Here is a 12888-nt window from a genome sequence, read left to right as displayed (position 1 = left end):
GAGATGGGGAGGAGAGGGAGAGGGAGGGGGAGAGGGAGAGAAGGAGAGAGAGAGAGGGAGAGAAGGAGAGAAGGAGAGAGAAGGTGGGAAGGGGAGAGAGAGTATATGTGTCTATAAGAAAAATTAAAACGAATTTTTTTGCTCATATACAAAATGTTTTTGCATGATCATACATAATGATGATGATGGTGATGATTATGATGATGATGATAATAATAATAACAACGACAACAATAATACTATTTCAATGTATTCTTTTGGTAATCATGACACAATTATATTAATCAGAGGACATGAGCAAAAATCAATATATCTCATTTAAATAATTAATTAGAAAATACCTTAGGCGGTTGCCGTTACGGAACACTAGCTTGTACGAAAAATATATATACGCAGAAATATAGGAAATATATACGCAAACGACTTCTCTATCACACAACGTTACGTGCAGCGACATCCGAGCTGGTCTCAAGTGTGTTTCATTCACATTTTTAACACTGTATGATTATCGACAAAAATCTCATTATAAAGTCGCCGTGTCCGAATTACGTTCTTATACCACTGCAGCGATGATTTCGGAGTTCTCGCTCGGTTGGGATCCTCAAAATCGACACGTACCATTCCGAACTTTTCTCTATTGAAGCATAATCGTACATGTACATACAATTCGAATAAATGAATTGTTAATTGTGCAAACCACTCGACATCTACTGTCAAGAAGACAATGTCATCTACTTTGAAACAGGCGGCGATATTACTCACGTGTAACCGCTTGACCACTCGAAATTGTCCAACAAACTCCAGACAGCGTACGCCTTTACGTTACATCCATCATCGTGCATGGCGATCAGCATTTCTTTCATGTAGGAATATAAGTACGATATTCTGTTTTTATCATTAGTATCAGCGTTCGCGTTGGACATGCCGTTTTCCATAATATAAATGGGTGGATAATTGTATTCTGTCGAAATCTTTTTAATAATTTGCCGAAATCCAATGGGGACGACCTGAAATATTCGCGACACGTTGCATGTCAGCACAAGTGAAGCAACACGAGATCAATAAATTTCTGGAGCCAGATGCTTTTTTTCTAATAGCCTTGACATTTCGTGCAACTGGGTTATTGACTTGTTACTTATTGATTGCTCAAAGGAGAAGGAATAATCCTGTTAAAACAGTACATTTGTCTCAGCGGTAGCTCTAAGTTGGCGTCTAGGAGGGAAGTCGTACGATCAGAAACTACTAGTAACCTTGTACCGAATGTTAAAGCTATCATGGCGGTGTCAGCTTTATTATATGTGAGAAATTCGGTATCGCTGTACTTAATCCGACTCAAATGAATGAAGTATCCGCCGGTACTCGCTCAACGGTATGGTCAAGCAATGGTTTTTCCATTCCATGGTCAATCGTAATTCCATCGGTTCGTGATACGTTCGATGTAGACGAACGCGCGCGGGAAAGCTCATTTTCTGAAATACACTCTATTCTGATGCCCAATCTATGACATTGTGCGAGCGCGATCTATGCATAATTCACGGGGTAAATTATTCATAACAATAAGTTAAGCTATCTGTATGACTTAATTGCGCCCGATGTGTTATCGGGGTCAGATTAATGAATTCCGCGCGGCCTTACGCGAACAGAAGTTTCCCGACGAAAATTGATATCCGCTAGTTTGTGATGCACGCAGTTAATATGCATCTCCCATGTTCATACTAACTTTCAACCAAGCCGAAGCGGTTGATGGCCATGATGGATCTATGCTCGCTTTCACGCCACTGTAGTCGTACCATGACTGGTTTGCCACTCGCGGCACCGTTTCCACTAATCTCGAGGTATAATGATTCAGTCCGAAGAAGTCCGAGCTATTCCTTAAAAGCAAGCAGAGAGTGACGCGATCCAAGGAATAATACTAGACTTGTTGATCGATCAACGAGCAAAAGCCAAAAATGAACTTCTGCCTTCTTAATGTCGATGAATTTGTCATTACCAGTGAATGCTGTTTGAAACGTCTAATTATATACACGCGAGAGTATAAACCTGTAACTTGTTTCCAAACGAAACATCGTAAACACGCACGTCGTTTTCGTCATTCACCGATATCGACGTATTCACAAGTTCTCTTACTTGATAAACTGCACCCAAATCGGTGAAAGTTCCGGCAGAATCGATTTTGAAAATCCTTGGAGTCTACTGTTCTCGGCTATATGGTCTTTTACTACCTTCGGGTAGTCGCCAGTTTCCGAAAATATAGGACCCGTTATTATGCCGCACTCGAATTGGAAGTAGGTGTCTGTCGCTGCGTCATCATTGGGAATTTTGGCGAACAGACCGGAGCAAGGTACGACTATGCCTATTTTACCTTCTTGTTGTTTACGAAATTCTTGATCGTAAATATGATAAATTTTTGCGTGTGCCTTCAAAACGTTATGCAAGCACAGGTATTTTCCAATAGCGCCTAATTTCTTTCCTGAAAGAATAGATTCTTCTTTTTCCCATTTTTCACTTGGAAGGAGAGGCATTCGGTGATTCTTTTTACCGAAACCGTGGACCGTGGCTCTTATAAACAATAAAGAAATAGAAACGGTAAATACCTGGCGCCATTTCGCCTGTCTGGTACCCTTTGTCGCAAAATACCAAAGGTTCATTAATAGTTATGAAATATTTAACTTTGGGGCCGAGCTCTTTAAAAACGACCCTGGCAAAATTGGACATCCATTCGACTATCAATTCATTCATCCACCCGCCCATTTGTTCGAAAACATCCGGAAGATCGAAGTGGTATAGAGTGACAACCGGGATGATGCCACTTGCAGTCAATTCGTCAATAAGATCCTTGTAAAACTGAAGCCCTTTGTAGTTGATCACGTTGGAATAACCATTCGGCAAAATACGCGACCAACTGAGAGAAAATCGATAAAAGTCAACCTGAAATGCCACAATACTTCAATATTTGATATGTTATTTCATTATATTCGATATTGTTATAATTATATATTCGATTTCGAGATTTATGTCTAAGCAGGACGCACCCCAGTATTGTTTAATATTTCCAAGTCTTCTTTATATTTGTGATAACTATCGCAAGCTATATCACCATTGGAATGATCATTCACGTCCTCTGGATGCTCGTGAGTCCATCGGTCCCATATGTTTAAACCTTTACCTTTAAAAATTTTAACAAATTATTCAGGATGTTTCAAGCTTTTGAAAAGGGGCGATGCAAGGAAGTTGGGAAAACAAGTTTACCACAAAACCCTATCCGAAGTTTCTAATGATGCTACTTTTGGCAAACCCGGAAATACCGCAAACCGAAGGCAACTTAAAAAATTTTTAATTGCGACATGGGTTTTCAAAAAGATAATATCAGAATACACGGAAATGAAAAGATAGTTATAGGTGGAAGACGAAGACACATCTTTTCATCCTTTGCCTCACGCTGTTGTCAGCTCCTCAAGTCTTCTGCAGAATTTAAAGAATAGCAAGCTTCTTGAATCGCTTGATTCGAGTCAAACATAATAAACACACGATATAACAAGTTGCCTTTGGTTTCCGGTTTCCCGAAAGTGAAAGCACCACGATCAGAAACTTCAGATAAGTTTCTGTGGTAAACATGTTTTCCCTGCCTCCTAGTATCACCCCTTTTCAGAATAAAAGACGTGAACGAGTGGTCCGAAACACCCTGTGTAATCACCGATAACTATACATAATAAAGTTCTTGCTTACTTGACTAAGAGGCCTTGCGTGATTTAATTATTATTACAGCAATACATAGTTTACATACCATTCTCGTTCCAAGCACCTTCTATCTGATAAGCAGACGTGGCTATACCTAGCCAAAAGTCTTCGGGGATGTTTATTACATCTTCGGCATTATAGCCATAACTCTGATGTACTCGGTATGTGCTTAAGACAACACCGACTACGAGAATAATGTCCATCCTGACGTGTGTTGACATTGCCACGTTGTGCAGACGACTGACTGTCAGCAACTACGATAGATAGGTCTTATCAACTCCTCATGAAAACCTGCTTACATATCTGGTTACACTGCCGCAGATTCTTGATATTTTCCACGTATCGTCTGCACGTGTCTAATTATTTAACTGAAAATAATATTAGCATAATATGCATATGAATGACAGAATTATACAGTTCTTATCAATCGACATAGAATTAATATGTAAACAGGGCAAGAATACGCGTATTGCTGCTCGCAATCTTTTATAGCAGAGTCAATTTGATAACGTGACTTTGCAAGTTTTGCAGCGGACAATTTGCGACGATTGTACTTAAAATAGCACGGCAGTCTTTTACTTCGTTCATATACATGTATATGTATATGTTGTATTATAAAATGATAATGTAATAAAAATGTATATATTATACAAGTATAAGGAACTTGCAAGTTGACTCCGAGCCGCCAAAAGTGCCGAGGACACTTTTATTATTGAAGAATTCTTCTAGCAAAGTACTTTCGCGTGATTTACCATCTACCTTCTGAAAGAGGACGAACTGTAGAAGTCTATGGTATGACGAAGAAACTCGAATCTCTTTCAGATAGTGGTCTTTGTCATCTTCTATTATCAACTACGCTCCGAATAATTTATTATCTATTGTCCATTAAAAAAAATTTTCTTGAACATACTTTGGACACTTCGTAGAGCAACTCAAAGCGAAATACACGTTTTCGTTTTTAAACGCTCTTTCTACACGCGTTTTAGATACTTTCTCGCATATTTGAAAGATGAAACGTTGGTTCAAAGTTGACTCACGCACTTATTAATTTCGGCAAAGTAATCTTGTGAGATTCTGCCTGCGCGCAGTCAGTAAGTAAGTTGTACGATTTTAATAGTTATTAGGTCAATCGGAAAGTTCCGTCCGTTTTTTTGCAAAATGTGGCTTTATTTAAGAAACAAAATGAAAAGTAATATCAATCAAAATATTGTCCATCGTTAGCGATCACTTTTTCCCATCTTTCGGTCAGCAAGCGAATTCCGCGGCGAAAGAATGACTTATCTTTGGAGGCTATCCAGTCAGAGACCCATTTTTCGACGTTTTCATAAGAATTGAAGCATTCGTCAGCAAGTGCGTGTGCCATCGACCGAAACAAGTGGTAGTCGGAAAAGGCACAGTCTGGTGAATAAGCCGCATGGGGTAACACTTCCCAGCGAAGTGCTTCTAACGTTTCCTTGACAGATTTTGTGACGTGAGGCCGAGCGTTGTCATAAAGCAAAATCACTTTATGCTATCTCGTTTCATATTCTCGTCCTTTTTCGTGCAATGCTCGACTCAAATGGATCATTTGTTCTCTGTAGAGATTCCCTGTGACTGTTTGACCACAGTGACTTTTCAACAGCTCATGGTACAGCACACCCTTCTGATTCCATCAAATACAGAGCATTGCCTTCTTTCCGTGGATATTCCGTTTTGGCGTCGATGTTGAGGGTTGGCCGGAATCGCAAATAGTTTTTCGACGTTTGGGGTTGTCAAAATAAATCCATTTTTCATCCCCAGTGATGATACGATGTAAAAATCTCTTTCTTTGTTGACTAGCAAGCAGAATTTCGCAGGTGGTTTTTCGCCTTTCAATGTCTCTTGGCTTCAGTTCATATGGGACCCATTTTCTTTCCTTGTAAACCTTTCCTAAGGCTTTCAAACGATCGGAAATGACAGATTGAACACAATTTAATGCTTCTGCAAGTTGCTTTTGACATGGGTCTTCGTCCACCAATGCCTGCAATTCTTCGTTTTCGAATACTCTTGACCGTCCAGAACGCTCTTTGTCCTCTACATCAAAATCACCAATTTTAAAGCGTCGAAACCATTCTCTGCATGTTTTATCGGAAGGAGCATTATCAACATAAACTTCTACAAGCATTCGATGAGCTTCAGCTGCAGTTTTCTTCCAATTAAAGCAAAAGATTAATACTTCGCGCAAATGACGCTTATTTGGCTCAAATTTCGACATTTTCGATGTAGTAACAAACAATGTTATTGATGCAAACGTATACCTATAAAGGTCATACAGAAGTACTGAACTGCATAAGTACTGAATGTTATTGACAGATATCAAAACAAGCTTCATTTAGACATTAGAGGTTAACGACAGTTCTAGCTATAGCTACTTGCCGCTAGATGGACGGAACTTTCCGATTTACCTAATAGTTTTAAACGCATTTTGAATTTTCAACGCATTTTCGTCGCGCAGATGTTCGCTGATATCAAGACTTCTCACATGCGTTATAATAGTAAGTTGTGTCACGAGTAGCAGCAAATGAGTAGCAGTTTTGTTTAATGTAATGAATCACTCCGTTTCTAAAGTTGCGCCAATGAAATTCTGGCACGAAGCAATCGCACATGATAGTATAGCTAAATGTTTGCATCTTCGTCATTCGCTGAATGTTTAAAAAATACAACTTGATGTTGACGCACGATACGGGGACATAAAATTTCTGTTTGTCAATCTCCTCAAATTTATTTATCGGTCTATTATACATTTCTTAATCGTGTCAGTGGAAAAACTAATGTCTGTCATAAAATAAATTTGTACAAATATTATGATACGATATATCGTACCTTTTTTATCATTATTGTTTTGTCTTTATTGTTATTGTGCTGAAGTATATGCAGAGCACTTTATAGTGAAGATAATTTTTAATGTTTGATCTACTCCAATTACAAGCGGAACTTTCGCAAAAATTGTTGAATTTGAAGTACTCAATATCCACGTTTACGTGGGGAAATTCGAGGTTGCGGTTAATTCTAATTTGGACGGGAGGAGTCATATTATGATATAACCATGCTTTTAAAAGAGAAAGAGAGAGAGAGAGAGAGAGAGAGCGAGAGAGCGAGAGAGCGAGACAGAGAGGATTCGGATGTTCTCTGGAAATCTTGTTAGGTATTTCTCGTTTAACGTAATTGGCTGAATTCTGTTAAACGGTAAACGGTCCTGTCGTACGGAGAGATAATCGTATTTCCGTATATTGAGCTCTTCTATGCGCGTGAATTCGTAAAGATCGGAAAATATGATTTGCTTCTACAGGAGTGAGCATTAACAGCGTCATTCATGTTGAGCTGAGAATATGCTTTTTTCAGAAGCAAATATATCCTCCAAACATTTTAGTTTTAAAATATTTGGGATATTTACGGGATGCGAGGGTAAGCGCGAAAATTATATTCCAATCGTAATCGCAGTCATCGACAAAACTACGTTCACCGAATTCGGAATGCTGCAAATCAGTAAAACACATAAATAGGTTATTGAGCTCATCAAATGCTTATTTATACATCATCTGTGTGCAGCCGCTTTATTAATTAATACATTTAATTGAGTGATACGTGCGTAACATATTTTGAGTGCTGTAATATGTACACATGTTAGTGATGGGCGGTCTTGATTCGATTTTCAGATTTTCAGAAAAAATCGGTCTTTTTCCCCCAAAAGTCGGTGTTTTAAATTAATTCTTTCCTATCCTTGACTCAGTCACTCAACATACATTCTAGCACTCTCTTAAGCATTTATTTCTACCGAGGCAAGTTGTATATAAAAGATATCTTATTTTTCAACCTGATAACCTAAAATCGTTTCAAAAAGGTGACATAAATACGTCTGAATGTTATCTAATGTTATCTAGTGTGTTTTTCTGAAATAAGAAAAATATTACGTAAATGATAATATATTTCTCAAGTCGAACATCTTAGGATATCCAAGCATGTCAATATGTAGAGTTTTTATTTATGTCTAAAAGAGCTGCAATATACGAGGGTAGTCCCAGAAGTACCTGACCTAACAAGGAAAACACAAAAAATTTGGGAAAAAATATCTTTATTTCTCTACATAGTCTCCTTTTAGCTCAATACACTTTTCCCAGCGTTCTTCAGCGTTCAATAGCTTCGATACCCTGTTTATAGTGGGAATCGTTGAGCTCCTCAAAATAGCCATCAAGCCACCTTGGTCCATTGTTTTGACTGTTCCTTCGTCTCAGTGTGAAGTGATGGACTCATGTTTCATTCATGGTTATGAATCGACGCAAAAACTCGGCTTTATTGCTGCGAAACTTCGCCAAACACTCGATTGAAACATCCTCACGACGCTGTTTTTGTTCCAATCGCGGCACCCATCTTGCGCACAGCTTTTTCATGTCCAAATTTTCAGTCAATATGCGATGTACAGCACTTTTTGAAATGCCTACCATGTCTGCTAACTCGCGCACTTTCAGTCGATGGTCACATCCAATATCATTTTGTGGATTTTCTTCACCATTTCTGGCGTGGTCACCTCTCATTTGGTCGACCACTGCGATGTTCGTCTTGGCAGCTCGTACGGCCTCGTTTAAACTCTGCCACCCAATATTTTACTGTTGTAAAAACGAAGGAGCAGACTCCCCCAGAGTAGAATCTAGCTCCGCTTTGATATTGGTTGGACTGAGGCCTTTCAAATGAAAGTATTGTATCACATAACGATGACCAATTCTTTCCATGTTTACAAATTCACTGAGAGCGTTCACTATTGATGGCTGCTAAACAAATACTAAACAACGTAGCGTCGTCAAACTTCAAACTTAAGCTTTATAAGGTTGGTACTTTCTACCATAGTCATTCTTTTCAAACAACAACCGCTAACTATACATCAGGTCAGGTACTTCTGGGACTACCCTCGTATATAGTTTGATATATATAGAGGTTTGGAAATACATATCAGCATATAAATTATTTATTTATGCTCTACGAAAGATGATGTACATGTCTCTTAAGGAAAATAAATTGTCTCGTTATGTGATAAATATTTTGAAATGTTTCAAACGTTACTGCGAAATGTATACGATATATAATTATAAATTATTGTATATGATAAATTTATGTATATGATGCACCGACTAAGCGTCATGCATATTGCAAAAAACTCCGATTATGGAGCGACTGTCATCCTTTATAGTTTTGGTTTTTTATCCCTTTTCTCTCCATTTTTTTTAATATCTTGAATACTTTGGGCCCGCGACTTGCGCACGTCCAAGTATGCGAGTTAGTGTGGCAGTTTGATAATATTGAGCTGTTTGACAATATTTAACAGTCTTTAAAGGTACTTAAAGCAATCTTTAAACTTCATTTCTTACATTAATATCAGTACATAAGATTTTATAGGCTGAATTCGTCTTTTGAAAATGTTATTTTTGATATTATTCTAGATGATCTGTTTGATCTTCCATTAAAGATATCACAATGCTGTTTGGGTTAAATAATGCGACACAAGCGCGTACGGATGGCTTAGAAATTGGGCAACATGAGATTGCGCTGTTCTTTATGAGAGATTAAATAAATATCGCCTAAATTAATATCATAAAGATAACATTTTCAAAAAATCTCTCAAATAAGATAAGATATCTTAAGAGCTTTTTTATTACAGATGTTTAGTAAAAATTATGTTCCTGATAAAAACGATAATTATCAGATACCATTTTGACATTTCTAAGATATCTAAACGTCCCCTTTAAAAAAATTTTATTCTGATATGCGTGCTGTTTAGATATCTAGGTATCAGTTATCTCGATTCCAGATCAATACTAAAATTGATGTCTTCTAAAAAATCTCCCTTTACTAAATACCGCACTCAGCTTTGGTTAAGAATTCCATACTTGTTTAATTGACATTATTTGTATGCGAGTGAACAGTCGATACAAATTGAACAAAAAATTAATTACTTCATATATGTGTAAATTATTATTTTCTCGCACGTGTAAATTATTATGTTCTCGCAATGGGAAATATTTTTAAACCAAAATGTGTTCAAATTCGAGATAAGTAGAGAGGTAGCCAGAAACATAGACGAGTGTTTAGTTATCGTTGCATCTAAGTTTATATCATATTTATGCAGATAAGTGATATAAACTTGTAAGTTCCTTCTACATAGACAGATCTGCGAAGCGAACTTCGGGAATCCTAATACGATACCGCGCAGCGTGTACAACCAATAGAAGGCGAACATGCGAGTCTATCTAACGAGAAGTAAAAGTCCGAGAAAACTCCGAAGAAGAAGAAGACGAGCGAATAGTAAGGAAGCGAGGAAGCATCCTTTTCCTGACGGTGGGCGGCGAATGCGTTAAAAGTCGTGTAACTAGATGATTCTCGTCAGGAGATCTAGCAATAAAAGAGGAGACTCAAATTTACATGTAGATTCCGAAGACTCCGGCTTCTTCAAATCTGCGACACTGGCTCCGGCAAGTTCGGAACGTCAGCGAACGGAATTATTTTCGTTCTGAAACGCCCGAACGATGCGTTACCTTTGAGCTCTTCACACCGGTCACTCGTCCTTTTCGTATTCCTTATCTCGGCGCTCTTCAGATCGTTCTTAAACAAATAATGACTAAGCCCACACAATTGAGGCAGGTAAATTGGCAACTATAATCGCCAACAAACATTTGCACGTTCTTTGAAAAGACACAGACATTATCTGCACATACACATTCTAAATAATAATATTATTGAATCATTCCGTATGCTCATAAATTGCATACACTGATCAAATCTAAAGCTTAATATCAGATACGCATGTTTGAAATACCCGCAAACATAGGATGCGCAAGCAAGTTTTATCAGTATGTATGCACATAGGAACCTGAATTGACGCACGTGCGATACCGCCAATGAAAGAGAAGCTCATAGAGATAAAATTATAGCGAGCATTCAGAAGAATAATTTGTTTGCTAAGATACATTCAACGGCACTCCGACGTTGCAATATCGCAACTCTAGTCGGAGAGGAATACATATATTACCACAACACAACTCGTAATTCCACTGTTTCACGGTTTACCTTGCTGCGAGGAACTGATACTCTCGAGAGAACTTAGAAACAAGTTAAGATGCAGCATAAGAGGGGGAGAGAGAGAGAGAGAGAGAGAGAGAGAGAGAAAGAGAGAAACAGCATTATAGTTCGAGCTTCGTGTCTCTGTCTCTCCTCCCCGCGCGCGATCATCTCTTTCTCTCTTTCCGCCTTACAGAAACGATAATAAACTCGAACAATAAACATCACTTCGTAATTGTCGATTATCCCGTGTCTGTTCGACTATGTCTATCTCTCCGCCTTCGATACAAGTGCACTGTTGACGAAGCAAATCTTTTTTGGAAAATTACAATTACACCTCCCACACATGTGCAGACGCGAGACGAGGATTATTATTTCTTTGGTTGGTGTCCAAATGGGGAATAATATCGGGTACTTTATCCACATCAAGCATCAATTGTGCGGAAAGCTATTAGATGTACCAATGAATAATTCAAGTTTTTCAACTAAATTCAAGATTTATTTTAAAAGAAAGTAAAACAAATTTGCCGATCAAGATATTCGCCGTTATTTTCTATAAGTTTAAGTCATCAGGCAGCTGATGAATTCCATGTCGGAAAAATGTTGCGTCTTTGGACACGATAGAGTTGTCAAGCCATTTTCGAATCTCATTCACTGATTTGAAATGCGTATCAGACAAGGCATGTTGCATCGACCGTAATCGGTAACCGGTAATCGGTAGGAGCGATGTCTGCTGAATACGCCGGGTGCTGCAAGATGTCCCAGCCAAGACTCATTATGATGTCTTTTGTCGTAGAAGCAATATACGGTCTAGTGTTATCATGCAACAATTTCACAGGATGTTCTTCTTTGCCACTATAACGGACGTTTCCGTTTTAATTCTTGACTCAAACGGATTAATTGGTGTTGCTAGCGGTCCGCAGTAATTGTTTCATTCGGTTTTAATAGCTCATAATAAATCACGCCCTTCATATCTCACTTCAAATGCAAAGCAGAATCTTCTTTTCGAAGTGTTTCGGCTTTGCGACCGATGTTGATGGTTCGCCGGGAATAACCCATGATCGTCCGCGTTTCGGATCGTCATAGAGTATCCACTTCTCATCACCCGTAATAATTTTCCACAAGAAAGACTTTCTACGCTGCTTATTGAGAAGAGGAAGACATACTGCCGCTCGTTGATCTTTGTTGGCTTCAGTGAGTTCATGAGGAACCCATTTTCCTTCTTTCTGAATCTGCTCCATTTCGTGTAGGTGTTTGGAAATAGTTTGTTGCGTTACTCCTAACTGCTCTGCAAGCGTTCTTTTTGCGTTTATGCTGAATTCTCAGCGAGCAGTTGCCCTAAATCATTGTTGCCGAGGCAACTCTCTAGAACGTTCTTTGTCACTCAAACTGAAATCGCCGCTTTTAAACCGTCTAAATCAAAATGCACACACATTGCATGATATAACATATATAACATCTTCGCCGAGAAAGGAACGAATCGATTCGTATGCTCTTGCAGCATGTTTTTCTTGGAATTCGGCAAAATGCAGTGTCGGATATGCACCTTATCTGTTGCCATTTCTGACTGTACTGAACTGAATAATTTTTGAAGTTACGTTGAGCCTTCCGCCATATTAAATGTAATTTTTAGTAGCTATATGTTAACCGTAAAAGGGCAGGTAATTTTGATTATTGGAAACTTAATTTTTTAGCCACTTAAAAGAATATGAATTATTCATTTGTACATCTAATACATCATTAAGAAACGCCGTCGAGTTAGCGATACGACACGAGCGACGGAAGGCACTATGTCAGACGCACCAGAGAGTCTTCGAGGGACAGTGCCCCGTGTGTGTGCTCCTGCGCTCCTCTTCGCCGCACGTTCGATATTCCTCACAATGCGACGTACACTCGTGTCCTGCTTATGACAAATTAAAAGCAGAAAAAAACGTCCGCCTGAGACGGAGATATAATACGGCCGCTTTCTGAAAGGATCGCTCCGCCACATTGAAACATTTTCGCGGCTCGGTCGGAAGAGAAATTTACTCGCCAGCGGGAAATACGTATTCTGACAGGTAATCTCGGCGAAACATTCGGCCGTGA

The 12888-nt window shown here is 38.7% G+C and overlaps 1 protein-coding gene across 4 annotated transcripts in view; it reads right to left on the bottom strand.

Moving 5' to 3' along the window:
* Positions 1 to 232: 232 nt before the first annotated feature.
* LOC105185999 (myrosinase 1) overlaps positions 233 to 12888 on the bottom strand; it is an 89976-nt gene continuing 77320 nt past the window's right edge. For 2 of the 4 annotated variants that reach the window (XM_011145917.3, XM_011145918.3), the window contains 7 exons: positions 3785 to 4106; positions 3033 to 3166; positions 2595 to 2928; positions 2128 to 2470; positions 1721 to 1871; positions 763 to 1007; positions 233 to 634 (listed from right to left, as the gene is read on the bottom strand). In XM_011145917.3, coding sequence (XP_011144219.1) covers positions 484 to 634; positions 763 to 1007; positions 1721 to 1871; positions 2128 to 2470; positions 2595 to 2928; positions 3033 to 3166; positions 3785 to 3959 — 1533 coding nt within the window. In that variant the 5' untranslated portion in view covers positions 3960 to 4106 and the 3' untranslated portion in view covers positions 233 to 483. Of the gene's footprint in view, positions 635 to 762; positions 1008 to 1720; positions 1872 to 2127; positions 2471 to 2594; positions 2929 to 3032; positions 3167 to 3784; positions 4107 to 10167; positions 10364 to 12888 lie in introns of all 4 variants that reach the window. The other 2 variants (XM_025307207.1, XM_025307205.1) reach the window with 2 other exon arrangements.

Source organism: Harpegnathos saltator, unplaced genomic scaffold, assembly GCF_003227715.2.
Source record: "Harpegnathos saltator strain DR-91 unplaced genomic scaffold, Hsal_v8.6 scaffold839, whole genome shotgun sequence".
In the NCBI taxonomy this organism is placed as follows: Eukaryota; Metazoa; Arthropoda; class Insecta; order Hymenoptera; family Formicidae; genus Harpegnathos; species Harpegnathos saltator.
The sequence above is the reverse complement of the archived record's forward strand: the minus strand, read 5'-3'. Positions and strand labels throughout refer to the sequence as shown.